Source organism: Ruditapes philippinarum, unplaced genomic scaffold (genome assembly GCF_026571515.1).
Source record: "Ruditapes philippinarum isolate M1 unplaced genomic scaffold, ASM2657151v2 ctg4999_1_1_1_1, whole genome shotgun sequence".
Classification (NCBI taxonomy): domain Eukaryota; kingdom Metazoa; phylum Mollusca; class Bivalvia; order Venerida; family Veneridae; genus Ruditapes; species Ruditapes philippinarum.
In genome coordinates, this window is record NW_026866231.1 from 1 (window position 1) to 21,141 (window position 21,141).

General features: G+C 31.3%; 1 protein-coding gene across 1 annotated transcript; it reads right to left on the reverse strand.

The window, feature by feature from the left end:
- Positions 1-5,239: 5,239 nt before the first annotated feature.
- Positions 5,240-17,779, reverse strand: LOC132731864 (TBC1 domain family member 13-like; the record flags this gene model as incomplete). The annotated part of the gene is made up of 13 exons (XM_060718162.1): positions 17,691-17,779; positions 17,488-17,561; positions 16,033-16,073; positions 15,522-15,583; positions 14,533-14,629; positions 13,963-14,045; positions 13,036-13,192; positions 12,346-12,477; positions 9,517-9,583; positions 9,052-9,150; positions 6,871-7,014; positions 6,109-6,190; positions 5,240-5,354 (listed from the first exon to the last, which is right to left on the reverse strand). Coding segments are annotated over exons 1-13 (1,173 nt in total), but the record flags the coding sequence as incomplete, so codon positions are not given.
- Positions 17,780-21,141: the final 3,362 nt, after the last annotated feature.

Genomic DNA, 21,141 nt, shown 5'->3' on the forward strand with positions numbered 1-21,141 from the left:
TGGCCCAGTAATATAGTTTTTGATTCCTACTTTGTTTTCTTTATTTTTTTTTACCTTTTCCCTTTTTAACGGGGCATTATAAACCCTTTGAGAAGCATCATCAGGGGAGATTATTTGGAGGTCAAGGGAGTTAATTTGTCTGAAAACCTTGGAGACCAAAAGGGTAGTAATAATATTTGATAACATTTATTTGGAAAAACCAAATACATGGCCACAATAACCTTAAATATTTAATTAGGGAAATTTATACATGAAGTACAATGATATTTGTTAACCACAATGCCATCTGAACATCAGTTTTAAAGTTGCCTATACATTTATATAAAATTTTGGGAATCTTCCCCAAATAGAGTCTGTTTGTTTAGATTTTACATCATACCGAGACAGTATAGATCCAGCTTTACTGGTGGAGGAAGACTTCAGAAGCCCTTCCGTTCTGTAGAGTATTTGCCAGACAAATTTAATTGCTGTTATGGTTACATTGTTTGTCTGTCTGTTAACAATTGATTTTTCACATGATACTTTTTAAAAATATTAATAAACTACTAAAATTATTATAATTGTGTTTATATTTGGCATGCAAGTATGTTGTATCAAAACACATGTCAATTTCTATTTTGTCTACAATCATCTTCTTATTGGTAGAATTATGCCCCCATTTTAGCAAATTTTCTGTGAAATTATTGGTTTCTGCAGAATAACTTAAATTTCAGTGATTGTGTTCATATATGGAATTCAAGTATATAATATCAAAACAAAAGTCAAGTTTGATTTTCCTCCCGTCAACAAGTTAAAATTGATATTTACAGTTTTTTATGTTGGGGGCAATATTTTATTGCTATGGAAAAACCACCTGACGTAATTGACTTTTTTTTTGCAAGATAAAGCTATTTTCCAAATATGTTTTGGGACCAATCTGGAAAGGGGATGAATTGCAAAGAGGGGTTAAGATTCCCTCATAAGGGGATTTGGGGAATTTGTCAGAGAAGACACTAGAAAAAATTTTGCAATTTTATTAACAATTTATTTACTATATTTACAAATTTCATTGCATGGGAGTATTTCCCTTATGTCAATCAAAAAATAATGCTAAAAATGCAACCAATGGGTAATGATTTATAAAAAAAATTTCGACTTTTACTGACAGAAAAAGGGGTGCATTTTTCAAATTAACAGTTAAAAAGGGCCTTATGACACTGTACGAAATAGACCTCTGGTGCATTCCCATGATTTATTAAAGAACAATGTGGGTACAGGCAGAACCTCAACTCTTGTAAGCTATAAATATTACATAAAATAAAAATAAATCTTTTTACCCAGCCCCCCCGCCATTCATCATTTTTATAGCCCGTGAAACCCAGGTCAAAATAAAAAAAAAAAAAAAAAAAAAAAAAAAAAAAAAAAAAAAAAAAACAAAAAAAAAAAAAAGAAAAAAAAAAAGGGGAAAAAAAAAAGGGGGGGAAAAAAAAAGAAAAGGAAAAAAAAAAAAAAAGGGAAAAAGGAAAAAAAAAAAAAAAAGAGCCACCAAAAGTTCAGTAGCTAGCTTTTTTTGACATGAAGGAAAACCGAAGGGCGCTGGGAGGGTTAAACCTACATGGTGTGAAGAAGTGGGTTTGTAGTCCATGCCTTTAAACACTCGGGCCCTGGGGGCCCCTGGATGGCTCTAGGAACAAAATTAGGGCACAACCACAGACAACAGACTTTAGGATTTAGTCTTGTTTGTTTTCTATAAGAAACTAAAAAAAATTTCTCAAAGAAACATTAATAAATATATTCACATTAAAAATTTTTGGGGCCTTGTCTGCATATGAACATTCATCCCCCTTTCATCAACATTTGATAAAAAGAACAAAATATGAAACATCTTTTAAAAATCTATACAAATAAATAATTATTGTAAAAAAAAATAAAAAAAACAAAGTAAGCATTGTTTCCGATAAATAATTTTTTGAAAAAAACTCAAATAAAGAATAAATTTTTTTAAAAAATTTTAGTAATAACAGGGAGGAAGGGAGACAACTAGGTGCTGTATGATTTGATTATATGATAACTTTACAAAATCTGTTTAATCAGGCAAAATGGAAACAAAGTAGTATCTTAAATTTCTATTTAAAAACAAAAAATCACTCCCATTTTAAAAAGGCCAAACGAAAAAAAAACAGTGCTTTTGATAAGTAAAAAATTAAAAAGGCATTTCTGAGAAAAAAGGCATTAGCATTTTTTAATTCAAAAACTGACATTTTTAAAAAAATTGGGAATTACCAAAAATTTTTTTAAAACCCATGATCTTAACAAGTTAAAACAAATTTGTAAAAAAATTTCAATTTTCTTTTATAATTTTGTCACATGACCCTTAAAAAAAATTTTCTTTAGAAGAAATACTTTTTGGGTTGGGGGTTTCCCAAATTTGAAAAAATTTAATTTATAAAAAATTTTTTCCGTCCCAAAATTTTCCCCCCAACCCAAATGAAAAAATTTTCAACCCAGTATCGGCCTAGGTTATTCATAAAATTTTTAAACATAAAAAAATTCCCAAAAAAAGCCCCTTAAAAATTTTTAAAAAACAACAATATTTGGCTTATTACTAATGCACTTTTCCTCAAAATGTGAAATGTCAGGCATGTAACAAATGGTTTTATTATATGTGGGAAAGGGAAAGTAACAATGTTCTTTGTGAGGCAGAACCTTCTAAAATGAGATTTTTCCCAAATCTACGAAGTTGGATGTTTAACCTCAAATAGTTTACGAGTTATTCCCAGGACAAACAAAAACCAGACTGTTGACCCTTACAAATCTGTTGTGCAGGGTTGTAAATTCATTATTACAAAACAATCATTGCACTGATTAATTAATAACATAAATATCAATTAGTTCCCAAAAACTTGATTTTCAAACTATTCAATTACATATCTTATAAAAAAAAAGTCTTATATCAATAAATCACCATAATTATGCTTTGATTACTTTTTACAAGTTAATGATTTACTAATATATATTTTGTAAAATCAAAATTTAAGAAGAATTAGTTCTGTCCAATTATAGTTTACAATCAACACTGTATATACAAGATGGCAGACTGGGTAATCTCGAGATCACAGTTTATAGAACAAGACAATAGAATAAAACTTGAATAATGAAACCAGTCTCAAACTGGCATCTCATTGGATATATTAAATTTGAATTGACCAGTGACAGAGGATTAGGTTCAAAACATGTTGTAACATGGTTTCTATTTTCAGTTTATAATATATTAAGGTCTAGTTTATAGAAAAATATAAAAAAAAGTTCTTGCGTAATTTTGCCCTGTGAAAGCATTTTGTTGAAGTACTGATGCTTTGAGCAATACATGGCAATGTGGCAGCATTTGTATCACCATTATATCCAGTATTAACCAACATTATCTTCTTTATCATCTGAAAAATAACATTTATTAGAATATATTTGAAATACATTTATTTTACATGTAGCAATATAATTATAAATTCAGTGCAAAAGCAGTTAACAATTTATATTTCTTTGATTTCAACACTATTCCTGAAACATTGCTTCTTTTTGTTTTTGGTTTGTTTGCTTATGTTTTAACTTACATAGGAAAAGTAAAGGTAATATGGCCCAACCCTTTCCCCAAGCTCTTTCTCATCGAGGAAAACCTCAAGTACCTTAATTGCAATATTTTCGGCACAAGCAGGTATCTGAGTAGAACGACTAACCCAAACTGTTTTGCTAGCTTGAAGCTTCCTCACTGTTCCTCCTTCAAAAAATCTAAAAGTCCCGGTCAGGGATTCAATCTTAACAGCATCCAAAAATTAATGAGTGACTTCTACCACTCTGCTATAAATAGTTATATGACTGATTCTAAATACTGTTTTGTAGAGTACGCATACCAGTAAGGTACATGCATTTCTTTTTATCAAATATAAATAAAATATTAGAAATCATTCATATTCTTTTACCCTTCATTGCATTTATACCTTTTATATACACTGCAGTTGCGAATTTATAAATTATTATATTTAATAAAAGGGTTTTTTATGTGTGTTAAAACTATACCAGCTAAAAACTCTTTATATTGGACCATATAACCTTAAAAATATTGAATTCTTTTTTTTCTCACAATGTACCTGATTTCTACTGCCTTTTTTAAACCCCAAAACCCCGCACAATCTTTTGGTAGTAAATAGGAAATTCCCGTAAAAAGAAACAAATTTTCTTTTTTTTTTTTCTTCCCCTTGCCCGGGTTAAACCAACTGACCCGTATATTCATGTTTTTTACACTATAATAAAAAACATTGTGTGGAGTACCAGTACATCTATAAAAGTATTGAGGGTGACACTCCCCTTCCCCTTTACTTTTAAATCAAAAATCATAAGGTTCTATGTGAATATGTCCAGAAAATGATTTATTAAATAAACCCAGGGAAAAACCTTTGGGCAAAAAAATAACCCCCACGAAGGGATTTAAAATTTTGCACTTTTTTACAATTATCTTAATTAAAAGGGCCCTTAACCCTTAAACCCTTTTTTAAAACCCAAAATTTGGGCAATGTTTCCCCCTTCTATTCCTTTGGGAAAAATCCATTTAAACCCAATTTTTGGGGGCCCAAAATTGAAGTTTTTCATCCCAAAAATATCGAGCTTGTCTGACTCTATACTGGTATCAATAAAATCAACATTTTCCCGATTATTTCTCAGAATTAGATTTACACAGACAATTAGTTAACAGTGCACAAGAACCCAAATCTCTTTCATTGAGAGATCAGGGGTGGATTTCTGGAAAGCCTCGTATCCCTTACAACATTCGTTACACTGACGTAAGACCATCATAGCATTTTTTCTGATGTCTTAACAGTTCGTAATTTACAAATCATCATAAACATCTTGTAAAGTTACGGTAAAAAAATCAACACACAAGCCATGTGTCATCAAATATGACGTCAATGAATGATGATGTCAGGAAAATTACTATTACACTCAATGTAGTTGAGCATATTTTTATCAATTCTCTTTTTTATTAGCAAGTTTGAATGGGGAAATAGATTTTAAATTTTTTTTTTTCGATTGTAATTTTAAAACATGCATGGGTTTTTTTTGTTCAAATGCTTTCCCAAAATTTATCCCAAGTGTATCTGCCTTCCCTGTTAAAAAAACCCGTACCCCTTTTGAAAAACCCAACCCTGCATTTTTAAACAACAATGGGAACACAAACAATTTTTTTATTCCTTTTAAAAAATCTTCCTGTAGGTGATGAATTTATAAATTTGTCAGTAAGGAGACAAAAATGTTTTTTTATAATTACCTGTACAAGTTTCATATTATGAGGAAAATCACCCGTGAGTAAATCTTGTTTTAACAACCTGTAAATTATGTAAATGTTATACATCATATAGTTATACAAACAGTGCAAAATACAGCAAATTTTACATCACAGAAGTAATCAAAGGTTATTAAACATAGCCCAAGGAACCCACAAAATTTAATACACAATTCAAAGGACCAAGCAACGCACAAAAACACAGTTCAATGGACCATTAGTTAAACAGATTGATCTTTCCTACATATATATGCAATCAAACCTGTGTCTAGGACATCTTAATATCTGTCATATGTTGTGGTGTCGGATCGGAATATCCATCCCGGAAGGGTACCCCAAGGGGCGATTATTTCAATTTGAACCTCAAACATATGTCAGGTATTTTTTCTTGCATATTTTGCCATATTCTTACATATTAAAAATGGTTTACCTCAAGATATTTGGACATGGAAATTAATGTCAATTCATACATAATTATTTTCTTACAATAGCCTTTGAAATTGTCAACTTTAATAACAACGGCAAAATGATGTCATACTAAGCCCATAGTTCCCTTCTAAAATGCACCAAAGTGATGCAATTTTAATTAATGCCGTCCATTCATAAAATGCCCTAAAATGACGTTTTTATATAGCATGTGACTCATCTGGCATCGGTATGGGTAAAACTAACAGAAATGCCAGACTGCTATGCAAAAATACATTATCCTATATCTAGAAAACCAGTCAACAAAAGGTAATGTTTGAAAATATCTCTATACTGGACATTAAGTAACAGTTTTACTGTATGTGACTTACAGTAACATTGCACATCCTATTTTGATCAGGAAATGAAACCTCTTGTCATCTGCAAACAGTGAGTCCCAAATACGTAACACATCTGTAAATATATAAAAATACTGCTATTACTATTGCTACAGGGAATAAGTTTATACCAAGGTCAGTTTTACTGTATCCCAAATATCATTATTTAACTATTCTAAATAAGAAAATCCAAATAAGATAAGTTTGAGCTGCCAAAGACTACTATTTTTTTATATATAAAACACATGTTTCTACTACAGGAATCATGTATCAAATAAATTACCAACTGCTGAAACACAATCACAGTCTATCTTTGATATCATTAATACACAGTGGTTGTGGTGTAAATCTGTCAAAATCATCTAAAAGCATTGCTTTCTTACATGTTCAAAACCTAGTCAGAGAAAATTATTCATAAATTCAGCTAAATGTTTTCCACATGAAGTAACATTAGCCAAAATACTACTGTATGCCCCTAACCTTATGAGCTTTCTTTTTTGGTTTTTAGAAAGAATATCAGTCTGAATGGTGTTTATCAGCTATTTAACACAGACATAAAGTTCTGATACATATGAATTAAAAACAAAGGCCGTACATATATTCATAGTTTTTAAAAAAAATTCTTTACTCATTTTTCTTCACTTTCACTTTGAAAATATGATAACACTTCTGGTGGCATGTGTCTTTAAAGAACAACTTAAAACATCACATAAAGTCATAATTCAGAAACCTGGTATACAGTCATAATTCAGTTACCTGGCAACGGAAATTCCTGAGACAGTAAAAGTGTTAGCCATCTGAAAGCATAGAACTGTGGTTTCAAGTCTTGTTCCTTTAGTTTATACCACAATGTTGAGTCGGTCTCCTTTAATGTGGTCATTAACTGATTCATTAAATTACCTGAAATATATAGTTATATAACATGTATTAAAGATCCTGTATGGTGTATTTAAGGTTAAACCTTAAAGTGAAATTTATATATGTATATAATTATGCTTCTAAAACGATTTTCGAACATCGAAGAAAATGTAAAATATGTTGTACTGCAAATATTTGTCCACATTATATGTAATCATTAAAATGTATGCACTTATTTCTTATTGGAAAATTTGACTTAGACTTTATAGAAAATAATTTCTAACTAGAACTATCGCTGAATGCGATTCATACCCCTACCAATGTCCTTGACAGAAGACAACTTGGAAAGGTGGTTAAGGGAATAAATTAAGTGACACAAATACATAAAAAGAAATTATCTCTGATGAAAAAAAGACTAATTGTACAGGTAATAGTAAAAATATGTATTATCAAATCATGTTCGAAACAGTTACAAATAACCTTTCATTTTCCCAATATACTAAACTTTTTATAAGTCAATTTTTGACCTTCAAGTGTGGCCTTGACCTTCAGCTGGCACAAGGGTAAGATGGGTTCTGCACATCGCCCAATTGGAGTGAACATTTGAGTAAAGTTTGAAGAAAATCCTTCCATTAGTATAGAATTTATAGAGCGGACACAACATATTGTCTAGTATTGATTGTATGTAAATTTAAAGACTTAAAAAGGGGCATAACTTTGTCAAAATCCAATACAGAGTTATGAAACTTGATCTGCATATTGTAATTGTGACATCTCATATATCTTTTAAGTTTCAAGCAAATACCTATGCTAGTTTCCGAAATATTCAAGAACATGTTTTAATCTAAGAACATTTTCTAAGTCAATTTTTGACCTTCAAGTCTGACCTTGACCTTTAGTCTGCACAAAGGTGACATAGATTCTGCACATAACCTTGTTTAGGTGAACATTTGAGAAAAGTTTGAAGAAAATTCTTCCATTAGTATAGGATTTATAGAGCGGACACAACATATTGTCTAATATGTGATTGTATGTAAATTTGAAGATTAAAAAGGGGCATAACTTTGTTAAAATGCAATACAGAGTTATGAAACTTCACCAGCATATCTTAATTGTGACAGTTCATTTATATTTTAAGTTTCAAGCAAATACCTTTCCTAGATTCAGAAATATTCAGATATATGTTAAAATTAAAGAATATTTTCTAAGTAAATTTTTGACCTTCAAGTGTGACCTTGACCTGAAGCCGGCAAAAGAGTGACATGGGTTCTGCACATAACCTTGTTGAGGTGAACATTTGAGCCAAGTTTGAAGAAAATCTTTCCATAAGTGTAGGACTTACAGAGCGGACACGACATACTGTGTAATATTTGATTGTTTGATATTTGACCTTCAATTGTGACCTTGACCTTGAGCTGACACATGAGCAACATGGGTTCTGCACATCCCATTGTTGAAATGAACATTTGAGCCAAGTTTGAAGAAAATCTTTCAATTAGAGTAGGACTTACAGAGCGGACATGTAATATTGTGAAATATTTGATTGTTTGATATTTGACCTTCAATTGTGGCCTTGACCTTAAAATGACACATGGGCAACATGAGTTCTGCATATCCCCTTGTTGAGGTGAACATTTTAGCCAAGTTTGAAGAAAATCTTTCAATTATTGTAGGACCTACAGAGTGGACACAACATACTGTCTAATATATGACAAAGCGAATCCATTATAGCCCCCCCCCACATTTTGTGGTGGGGGTATAATTACCTCCCTTTATTACCATGAAAAAGTAATTTCAGTAAAATCTTTACAAATAATGCTTTTTGGAACTTACAATACTGATAAATCTTCATTTAAACATTATATTTATGATAACTTAAATGTTTGATGTGATCAAATCCCACATGGGGTAGTATTTTCCTCCTAACACATTTGGATTTTTGTGTTAAGAATTAGAAATGTTCACAAGAATACATACACTATGAGAAATTTATTTCAGAAAATACAACAAAAGGAAATCTATATTACTTCTATACAATAAGATAATAATATCTTATTGAAATTACAACAAACATTATACCTATCCCACATTGTGAATCATCTAATGTTTTAATAAAGTTGTCTCTAATCTCTGACATTAACGTGGTGAAACAAAAGAAACTATCTGCTTCTGCAAATTCTGAAATTAGAAATAAACACAAAAATACTCAAAAATTTTTTTTTATCAATTTCATTTTTCTTAATATATTAAAGGAGCAAGTTAATATAAAAAACAATAAACTCTGCATATGTTGAATGAAAACACAAATCAGTCAAAAATTGTGTCCCCAAAATTAAATTTGACTAGAGATATACATGTAATTACATTGTACCATAAGCCAGCACTAGGTAAAACAAGATGTGTCTGTAAAACAAGAAAATGTAGGGGAAACCATTTCACTTCCTTTGAAAATAAATTAGTTGAACAAAAAAATGTTAAAATAAAGTTAAACGGCTTTTATTAAGATAGTAAGCAGTATTTATTTCAACTATATGAATATATTACCTTTACAATCTTTATCTGAATCGGATGCAAATGTATAATATATTGGCCCTAAAATCTCATTCATGCCCTGAAAAAAATAGACACAAATAATATGAATAACATATATTTTAAAGATAAGAATGTATCTTTTCATTAGATATACTGTATATAATAAGCATGCAAATTCAAAATTCTGAAATAAAAATATAAAACAATATTGCTTTTTTTTTCAATCATAAAAACAATTTTCATTCACAAATTGCTATTTTATACATGTAGCTTATTTTGACTACATAGTTCGAACTTCGCATTTTGGAGCCAATTAACATCAGTTTGACATAACGTCATTGACGTCTTTTTATCAAAGTTTCAATGTCATAATGTGTCCGTTATCAAACAACAAACTGGACATCATCTCCGCTAGTGTCTTGACAATGGCTTCACATCAGTATCCAGAACAGTGCAAAATTATTAAATTTTGGTGCAAAATTGATTATTCACCTACAAAAACTTATGAAATGAAAAAAAAGTCATCTGCAGGAAAGATAGTATCAAAAACACAAGTTTTTGAATGGCATCGGCAATTCCGTGAAGGCAGGCAATCTCTAGAAGACGATTCAATAGAAGGTTTTATACGTTTGTTGAAACAATCAAAGACGTCATTCTCAGCAACAGGCGTGTAACCATACAAGATGTTTGTGATGTTACTGGATATAGTTACGGGACTGTACAGCTAGTGATCACGGAACATTTGAATATGTCTAAAGTCAGTGCCAGATCAGAAGTGTGTGGATGTAAACGGTGATTACATAGAAAAATGACTGTCAGAATAACTTTGGGTAACGTCAACGCCGTCAACGTTTGTTGGATGACTGCCCCAGCACACACGGAACACATAGTGTGTTTCTATGTATATTAGTGTTGTTTATTGCCATAATGTATTGAAATTTTCAGGAGTCATGCATTAAATTGAAATCAATGTCAGATATCTTTTCAAGATTAACTCTTTGTCCATTTCTAAGCTATGCGCCTAGTCCGGTTATTTCTGGATCACCCCTCGTATTGCTGCTATGTTATATTCCTATACAATATCTTAATTTAATGTATTTTAATGTCATATTATAATATATAAAATGGATCAAGACAGAAAAGGCAGGGTTGCATTTGTATACCAAATATTAAGAGGCTGTGACGTTACAAAAAATGTTTACCATTGACCATGAATGTCGAAAATTTAACTAAGTTGGTAAACAGGAAGAGGATAAGCTACAGACCTGAAATCAAATCCCACGATATAAGACTTTATCACACACCCGTGCCTATTTTGCGACTCCGTAAATATGGTATTGCACGGCCCTGCATATATTTTGACGTGACGTCATTAGCGTTATACAAACATAGTGTAAAGACTCGCTAAATGTTAACGTTATACTATAGGCGCGTCAATGAAAAATGACTCTTATTTCACTTTAAACGGTCTTCATTTTGGGTATGTGATAAAAAGAATATCAAATTTGTGTAAGTTCATTACTGAATTTATTGCACTCGTTGAATTAAATAATATTATGCTCGCCAGAGGCTCGCATAATATAATTTTATTCAACTCGTGCAATAAATTCAGTATTGAACTTACACTCATTCAATATCCTCTATTTATTACATGCTTTTCGGTGGTTTATTGAAATATATCAGTGATTTAAAACTGGTAATTTCACTGTTTGAAACAGTGAAATTACAACTTTGATAATTTCACTGTTTTGAATTTAAGCCCCTTATGTTGTTTCAGTGAATTACCAGCCTGCACAGTACTGGGTACCAACTTAATGATGTGACGTCGTAAATGACGTCACGTTGTATTATTATTTGGCGTGCTTTTCATTCAGTATGGGGTTAAAATGTTTTTTTAAAATGTTTCTTTGCATATAATAAAAAGTAAATTTGTTTAGTTCAGTGTAAGATCGAAATATATTTCACCTTGTGAACACCAAAAGTTCATATTTCATTCGTGGCTGCGCCACTCGTGAAATATACCTTTTGGTACTCACTCGGTGAAATATATTTCGATCTTACACTGAACTAAACAAATATCCTCTATTTACCATAAGTAGTAGAACACTGTTACGAAAAATTCCTACCATTCACCATTAATGTTGAAAATTTAACTAAGTCGGTAAACAGGAAGTGGATGAACGACAGACCTGAAATCGAATCCTACAGTATGGGACCAAGTGTTGATACTGTATACCAAATATCAAGAGGCTGTAATTAGCATTTGCTCAGAAAACTGTTATGATTATATTTTCCCCGCCCATCGGCCCGCCACCCAATATTCACCATTTTGTAACCTGGGTTTGCACCTGTGCAACCAAGCCAATAATCAAGTCACGGGTAAAACTTGGCATATACCAGGGTTAAACTTTGAAGTTTTAACATACCTGTACATAAAGGAGACCTGGGTTAAATTTGGCCAACTTGAAAGATCTAACATACCTGTATATAACCGTGACCAGGGTTAAGCTTGAAGTTTTAACATACCTGTATATAACCGAGACCAGGGTTAAGCTTGAAGTTTTAACATACCTGTATATAACCGTGACCAGGGTTAAACTTGAAGTTTTAACATACCTGTATATAACCGAGACCAGGGTTAAGCTTGAAGTTTTAACATACCTGTATATAACCGTGACCAGGGTTAAGCTTGAAGTTTTAACATACCTGTATATAACCGAGACCAGGGTTAAGCTTGAAGTTTTAACATACCTGTATATAACCGTGACCAGGGTTAAACTTGAAGTTTTAACATACCTGTATATAACCAAGACCAGGGTTAATCTTGAAGTGTTCACATACCTGTATATAACCGAGACCAGGGTTAAGTTTGGCATACACAAACAGAATTCTCTCACACACCTCCCAATGAGCTTCCTGACCGTCTGGTAAAGGCATATATTCATCACTCGTCTTTCGTCTACTGGTTGCCATCTTTAACATAAAATATTGTACCATGATATTTTAGTTATTTGATATCATAGATTGTTATCACTTTGTTTGTTTACACAAATAACAATTAATATACTAACTAAATGAAGAATATTTTACAATCTGGAATAACTGAGTAAAAATGTGTGTTAGAATTATGGGTCTTGGACAGTAGCCTACAATATCAAATGAATACCTTCAGTTGTTGTGGATATTTACCTTGCTTAGTTACATTTAACTAGAAATTTTCAGAAAGGGCTATAATTCTAGACTTTTCAGAAAGGGCTATAATTCAATTAAAATACATACTAGAGTTATGTTATTTGCCTTTACTTTTACATGTGAATGGTTGAAAAATGTTATGCTTGCTACCTTCATGGACAGAGCATGCTGGACATATACTTTCTCACAAGAGTTCACTTTTGAGTAATTTTCTGCACAATAATTTTACTTAAGCCTTTCTATCTTATAAGCCTATTCAAATCAAAAAAGACTTTTGTCTGCGACAAAAATTGACAGGTCTAAGGTATAAATAAACAAAGTTGTTGTCTAAAGTCATACATTAGTTATTCCTAGCCTATTTTGGGACACAGATTCCGAGTGAAGCACAGAATTCTCGACACGTTTCCTCAAAGTTTCGAAACTATTCTCCCCACACAGTCTATTGCACGGGTAATCTGTTGCTCTCTGGAAGAAGTTCAAGTCGGGACAAAGGCGCCTGAAATACATCAAACAAGTGTTAACTAATATTTATATAACACACTTAACAACAAAATAAAACCCCATTTATAACCAGATAACAATAAATTATCGACTTCTTAACAAATAAACAGAAAGAACAATTTATTATATCTTATAGTATACATCTTTATTTGATCTCTCTGATTATGTATGATGATGTTGTATTATGTGTATAAATATTGCATTGAGAAAATCGAGTTCAAGGAGAGAAACATGCATGTTTTTTATTGCTGATTGACAACTATATATTCAGTAATGGAATTCGTCCTCAACCATTTAACATGACTTGAGGACAGCTTACATTCAGAAACAAGGCCTATTGTAGAATATATGTCAAACTCTTGTTAGGTTATTGCCAACTAATTAATAATGAAATCCAGTTTAACCTGTGTAACAATTAAAGCAATCAAAATAAATACATTTTATCCACTCTACCAGGTAGGCAAGCTATATGATGTAGTTATATGGTAGTTAAAAGATGCAAGTACATGTATGTATGAATGTGAAACTATACTACTCAATATCTTAAAACTGGTAGAACCAAAAAACAGGTGGGGTAGTTCACACCTAAAATTTAACTTGGATTAATTCATTGCTTTATGACAAAAAATAGTTTCAAAGATCTTTTGTTTAAATTAAATTTGGTAGTATCTACTCTAATTGGGCAATTCTGTGTGTTAATGTTTTGTAAAACTCAAACAATTTAATTTGTAGAATTAATTGGAAATCTATAGAAAAATAAAATACCTGCAATCTTTATCAATCTGTAGTAACATTTCATTATCTTTAAAGTAAGCCCTCCATTTACTTTCTGGATTTGGGTTCAACGGCTGAAAAGAAACAACAAAAACCTAGACTAGTGATACTTAACATGGTAAAGTAGGATAAATGAAAAACATCATGTCTCACACCTGGTACAGCTTAAATAATTTCTATACTATCAGTAGCTTAAGTTTTGTGCTCCAATGCAGAACATCGGAAAACTGTATAATAATTTCAGTAAATTAAATGTTAATCACATTAGGTTAATAATGATTAGAAATGTTTGGCATAGAGCTAACATCTCTGATAGTGTATTAATTGCTTAACTTGGTTTTCTACAGTATTGCAATAAAATGTAAATAAAAGCCATAAATATTATAAATTTAACATGTTTGGAGAATTATCCAATGTAACTAACTATAATGTCTGTGTTACTACGGTAGAAATTAGAATTTTATCCAACCCTTGTATAAATAATTTGAATTTTTATCTATTTTTTTCCTCTAAAACGACAAGAAAGTCAAATATAGTTGTACAATTAATTCCTCAACTTACATGATCATCAAATGTGACATCAGACACCCCACCATTCTCTGTTGCCTCGGTACCCGGTTTGATGATCATCTCATCAATAAACTGAACATATGTAGCCCTGGTATAATATATATATATATATAATTACATGTTATTCATGTAAGTAAGATATCATCCTCAATAACCCAGGTCCTAAGTTCACTAAGCAACGATAACAATCAGGATATAAATGTTTCTGATTTTATTTTCATTGTTTTATACAAACTTAACTTAATCATGTTTTGCTTGAATTAAATGGCACATAAACAAAATATAAATATTGCTGATTTGAAAAGACACAAAATTTGGGATAAAATGGATGAGAAACAAAACAAATACGAAAAATATTGGCTCAAAATAAGGATCTATATTTAGATCAGCTGTAAAATGCCCATGTCTGGTATGGTATTTGCATTTAGGCAATAAGTACATGTACAGTTATAGGGAATTTATATTTTGTATGGAAGTCAAAATACTACTTTGTTTAATTATAACTACTTTTATGACAAATGATTCCACATTTATCGATACGTTTGTTCAGGTTACAAGCATCTAACGTTCTCTAAAACCATAATTTGAACATCATAAAATTCTTGTGCACCCTTTCTAAAGAAGTAAAGATTTATTTGTTTCCGAGGCATAATTATGTGCCGTTATCTTAGTGAGCACAGGGCAAAGCTTTCTATCATCATCAGTATTAAATGTAGTACATATGAGATGTGAATCACTGGTTCAAACAATATAATATACATGTAAATGTACAGGAAAGTTCAAACAATAAAGCAATTATTGAGTTAGCAAAGAAGCTTGCTTACTATAATTCAAAACTAGGCATACTTGATATCTTTATATCTGCTTTCTTATTTCACTAAAAAAATCAAATGCCATGTTTAAATTTAGTATTGGTATAGTACTACATATATATTCTGATTTGACCTCAATTCTATGTAAGAATGTTACTAAGAAAGTACCTTTGTTTCAGAAGTTCTGTATCCCAGTCTGATCTGTTCTTTGGTAAGTAGTACAGCAGCAACTGTAAATGTTTTACACAATCTTTTATAATAGTGATGCTAAAATCTCATTGCAATATCAAAAGTTATATTTGTTTACACAGTGAACACTTATGCATACACATACATACATACGTATAAAGGAGGCCTCTGCTAATAGGAATGATATTTTTTTGTATAAAATTAATTTATAAATTTAATATACTTTTTAACAAAAAGAACAAAAGTTGAAATTAATCCATAGCCTTCTAAATTTCTTAAATAGATTTGTTCTGATTTTTTTACTGTTCATTATCACTATGGGGATATCAAGATGAAAATTTAAAGTTGCTCAGTCAACAGTAATTCAAGCTTGATCAGACTGCATGGATGAGCAGGTGGCAATAGCTATAAAAAGTATATCTAATCACTTTCAGTTTCTGCAATAGTTAAAAAAATCATCACAGAAACTCATAATATCAGACATAATTACCTTCCAGCATTTTGATCTCAATCCAGCTTCAAATGGACAACCTATGAATAATAAAAACAGGTATGCTATTAAAAAAACAAAAACTGTATTCAATCTCTTTTCAAAAACAAGTCGTAAAGATCTCTAAAATGTTTTTTATAAACAATAAAAACCTGCCAACAGTGAGTTATGAGCAGTGTAAAATTCAATTTAGTTACTAACTATTAGTGACAAGCCTCCAGATGAGCCAAAATATTTCAAGAAATTTAATCTTTAGAAAAATGAATCAGGATCTTGTATTGTAAGTGCCGTTTGCAATGTGTAAATTACTTTCTTTGTTCACTTCACAATATTTTACTTTTAAATACATTTTCAAAATTTTCATAAAAATTAGCATGAATCTGGAGGTATGCTGCTTTAAATGCTTATCTGTGGTTTGGGCTGGCAGGGCTGGCACCAGCCCCGACCACCTTATAAAACATTGTCAGTCTGTTGGCTTGATTTCCTTCGGTCCTGGAGGTATGGATCTCAGACGATTGAACTGTATTCAAGGGTAGGGCGTACCAGAGACTGAAATGCTTTTTAGCGACAAGATTCAGGGCAGTGTTTCAGGTTTCTTCTTAGAAATTCTAGGGTTGACTTTGCCTTCTAGGTAATCTTGCTGATTTGGGTACATGTTAAAGAATGTGTTTGTCCAACTGGTAGAATCTAGAATGTATCATTATGTAGCATTTCTTCACATAAAGTGCATTCTCCAGTTATTTGCCCATGTTTCAAGCTGACAGAGGTCTTGCTGAAGAATTTAATGATTTTTGCTGTTTTTTATCATTCAGTACAGTAGGCAGTCATCAGCAAATAAATGTACTGTTGACTTAACTGAGTCTGGTACATCATATATATGACAAAGACAGAGGAGCTGGCCGAGGACTGTACCTTATGGCAAGCCAGAGTGAACTGTGACTGGTTCGGATTCATCTCCCTCTACCACTACCTTCCTGGACCTGCTGGTATTATGTTAGGCCTTTACCCTCCCTATTATTTAAAAACCTCTTGTAAAGAAAACATGTTTGCACTAAAAAAGTCAGAGTGGGAAAATGATCACCTCCATGTCATAATCAGCATTTGAGTGTAGACTGTAATAAATGTATACATGAGTAGGCCTAGATACAAGAACTTTTGAAGACAACAGAAAATATTAAAATCGGGGGGGGGGGGGGGGGGGGGTGGGGGTTAGGTAATCCAGACTGAGACACGTTTAATACTAAATAAGTCTGCACTAAACAGTAAATTGCCCGGAGATGTAGAACAAGTAGAACTAGAAGAGAAATCTGACAGTGGGCAAAGCTGATTGCCAAGTTGTTCCAAATTATATAAAAAAAAATAATGTATCTGATATCAAGACTATTTTTCTCTGTGATAATTTGTATAACATTTTAAAAGCCAGATAGAATATAAAACATGCTTGTTAAGTCTTACCATTGAAAACAATTTTTCTAAGTTTTTTGAAATCAATCACTTCCGCCTCAAGAACCGACTTAAACTCCTCCACTCTGAAATGACAGTAAGTTTAAATATAATTAATGAATGTATTACTTTATAAATAAAAATATCACATCATTATTGATATAATATGGTGTTAAATGCTGCGTTATTGGGACAAAATCTTTAACTTTACTTACCGAGCTTTGTAGGAGGACATTTTTGACCGGATGTTTACTATTAACAGTAGTCGCACTAAACTACTGACGAATTAGCTAAACTCAAGTTGGGTGGGGGGATAATCCCGGGATCGCCTACAGAAAAGCCGGGATCCGGGATCGTATTAAACATATAGTAATCCCGGGACTCGGTGTCGACGATAAATTATCGATTATCTCATGCATTTCGTCAATGATATTCTTGTCAATCTTGTGATATGCTTGTTGAAAATTTTAATGATGTTTTTTTTTTGTTGATGGCTATGATATATTTTTGTATTTGAATGGTTTTCGGTACTGTATTTGGTTATTTCATATGTTTAATAATGAAAACGTTTAATTAATAACAGCCGTACTACAAATACTACAATTTGTACGGAAATAAAGTTTAGATTATTATTATTATTATTTGAATGTTTTTGTAGAGCTTTTTGAATAAGTTTGATTTGTAGTACTAAGTTATGAAAAAAAATCTGCTAACGTATTTTTTCACACATGAGAGAGTTAATTGACCTCAGAATGTCACACACCTAAAATCTTATTTTGGAAGTACATGTACTGGCAGTGGAAGTCATTGTATATTGGTTATCAAGGCTGCGGGGCCCCTTATTGAACACGTGACTGTTGGTGTGTCCATCATAAACATCATGATAAAAGTTTAATATACATGTATGCATATATTACCAAACTTTTATCATAATATGATATTTTTTTAATAAGAAAAAGTAAATGTAAGTTGTTAATCAATTCATTTATTGATATATACATGTATTTTCATAAATCATTAATGCAGGTGTCATTGGTAAATTATCGATTTGATGATTAACCCCTACATTTGTAATTTTATGTCAGTGTTCTTAAAGAAATTATGAAGTAGACTTGTGTATCTTTTTTCTGACGGAGTTTGTTTTGATGGTTTCGAGATATTGACGCAAATGACACAGTGCCCTTTTATAATATCATAGTTTCATCGCGATTATGCTCTATGAAGAGTGAGGCGATTACTGAAGATGATGATGATGAATATTATAGTAGAGACACCTGTCTGGTGAACCAAAGTGTGATTGCTACGTAAAGTAAGATTAAGCCGGGTTTTATTTATTTTATCTAAATACATTTTGTTTGATTCGTCACAGGAAAAGATGACCTTTTACATAAATCTTTTGATTTTCCTACTTAGATATAAATCTTTTATTTTTTTAGTGATTTCCACTTGTCAAACAGAATCAGACTTGTAATGTTCAAATCATTTTAATCCTATCAATAAATTAGTATATATTGTACCTTTAAAAAAATACAACAAACGAATTATCATTTTCTCTATAAAATCATTACGATACTTGTACAATATTTTTAGAATATCTTTGATCTACCATATCACATTTAGAAAAGCCGGGATTGTATTAGATATATAGAGATCCCGGGATTTGACCACTGCCGTGTCCTATTCAGAAAAGCCGGGATCGTATTTAACAAAGAGAGATACCGGGAATTGACTGTCTGCCATATCACATTTAGAAAAGCCGGGATCGTATTAGATATATAGAGATCCCGGGATTTGTCCACTGCCATGTCATATTCAGAAAAGCCGGGATCGTATTAGATATATAGAGATCCAAGCTGGATCACATTTATAAAAGCCGGGATCGTTTAAGACAAGCAGTGTCTATCATCATCACCATCATCATCGTCGTCATCACCATTATCGTCATCACTAATAAGTGATAATCAAGTTTTTATAATATAGGGGAAATTATTATTGAGTGACATGCGGCATAGTTTAAATATATATAATAATGCCATGGGTATATAACGAAGGTCAATACAAGTTGGCAATCAATTAATTCTATGATAATATACATGTATCTAAATCATATATCAGTAAGGTAGAAGTAGCTAGTTCATTTTGAACAAGCACAAAACAGAACAGAACTTTTATTTCGGATTTATACATAGTACATAATCACATACATAATAATATTCAAGTAACATGTACTTTCAGTGCAATCAATGTAAAGAAATCAATAATTGAAATGACACTTACGTTGATTGTTATTAAGTCTCAGTTAAGTGAGAATTAACATATTTAAGGAAGAAAATCAATATCAAAACTTTAAAATAAAAAAAATTTGATCTATCAATGAACATTATTTAATAGTGAAGTTCTAACAGTCAAAGCATTTTTGAAATAAAATGCTAATTTACATAGTTCATTTCTATTATTACTTTGCACCAATGCAATAAATTTGTACATACTTGGGTTAACAAAATAATATCTTTAATATAAAGGCTACGAATATTTGTATAACATGGGCATATAATATCAAAATGAAATTCGTCTTCTAAGTCTCTTAAAGCAGCACGCCTCCAGATTCATGCTAATTTTCATAAAAAAATTGAAAATGTTTTTGAATGTTTTATATTGTGAAATAACCAAAAGGAAGCCATTTATACATTATCAAAGGCACTTACAAGCCATGTAAATTACCAAAAAGTGGTCAAAATATGCATAAATAGACCTTACTGCGTTAGTAACGCAGTAGAAAAATATTTGTACATTAAAAAAAATCAGACATTAACTGCACATAACATGTAAAATATTACTTGAATCTTGAACCATTTTATGTTTCCTAAAGTCGTAGTACATATTTCTCAAGTTTGATTTTATCGAAATATTTTGACTCATCTGAAGGCATGCAGCTTTAAAGAACAACATTGGCAGTAGCGTTCATTTCTATTGTATTGTATGTATTCTGTTTCTAGCATATCTGTCAGTTTGTATTCTTAGGTTGTGTGCAGATGTTCGTAATCCAGTTACAAATCGTCCCAAATGTTCAGGCAATATATCTAAATAACTTTCGTTACAAAACATCACATATACAGACATGTAAATAAACACATGTTTCAGTATGATAATTCATTTTAAAGTTGCATGCCTCCAGATAAACCAAAATATTTCAAGAAAACCAAACTCGCGAAAAATGTACCAAGATTTTAAGAAAAGTAGAAAAAGGATAAAAGTTTCAGGTAATAATTGACTATAATTGACTCAAAGAGATTTTGCAAATGTGATTAAGAGTAATATGTAAATTAATATAATCTTTACTGTCACAGAAATTATTTCATTAATACAAAGATTTGTATCTGTAAGCGACGCTGGGCCAATCAACAGGGTGCATATGTTATAATTACAATTAAGCGACACAGGGCCGTGATATCATAAATCAACCGGGTGCATAACATTACATCAGATGCCAGTTATTTAATTATGATCCGACTTTAGCTAAATGATATTCCTAGGGGCTTTATGACATTGGCCATGTCTCACTGATTTGATCCCAAAGAATGACTTCCAACTAGTATTAATTAACACAGTTGTTACAGAAATAAGTATTTTTCAATTATTAACGAAATTTCTGTGTACGTTTGTGAC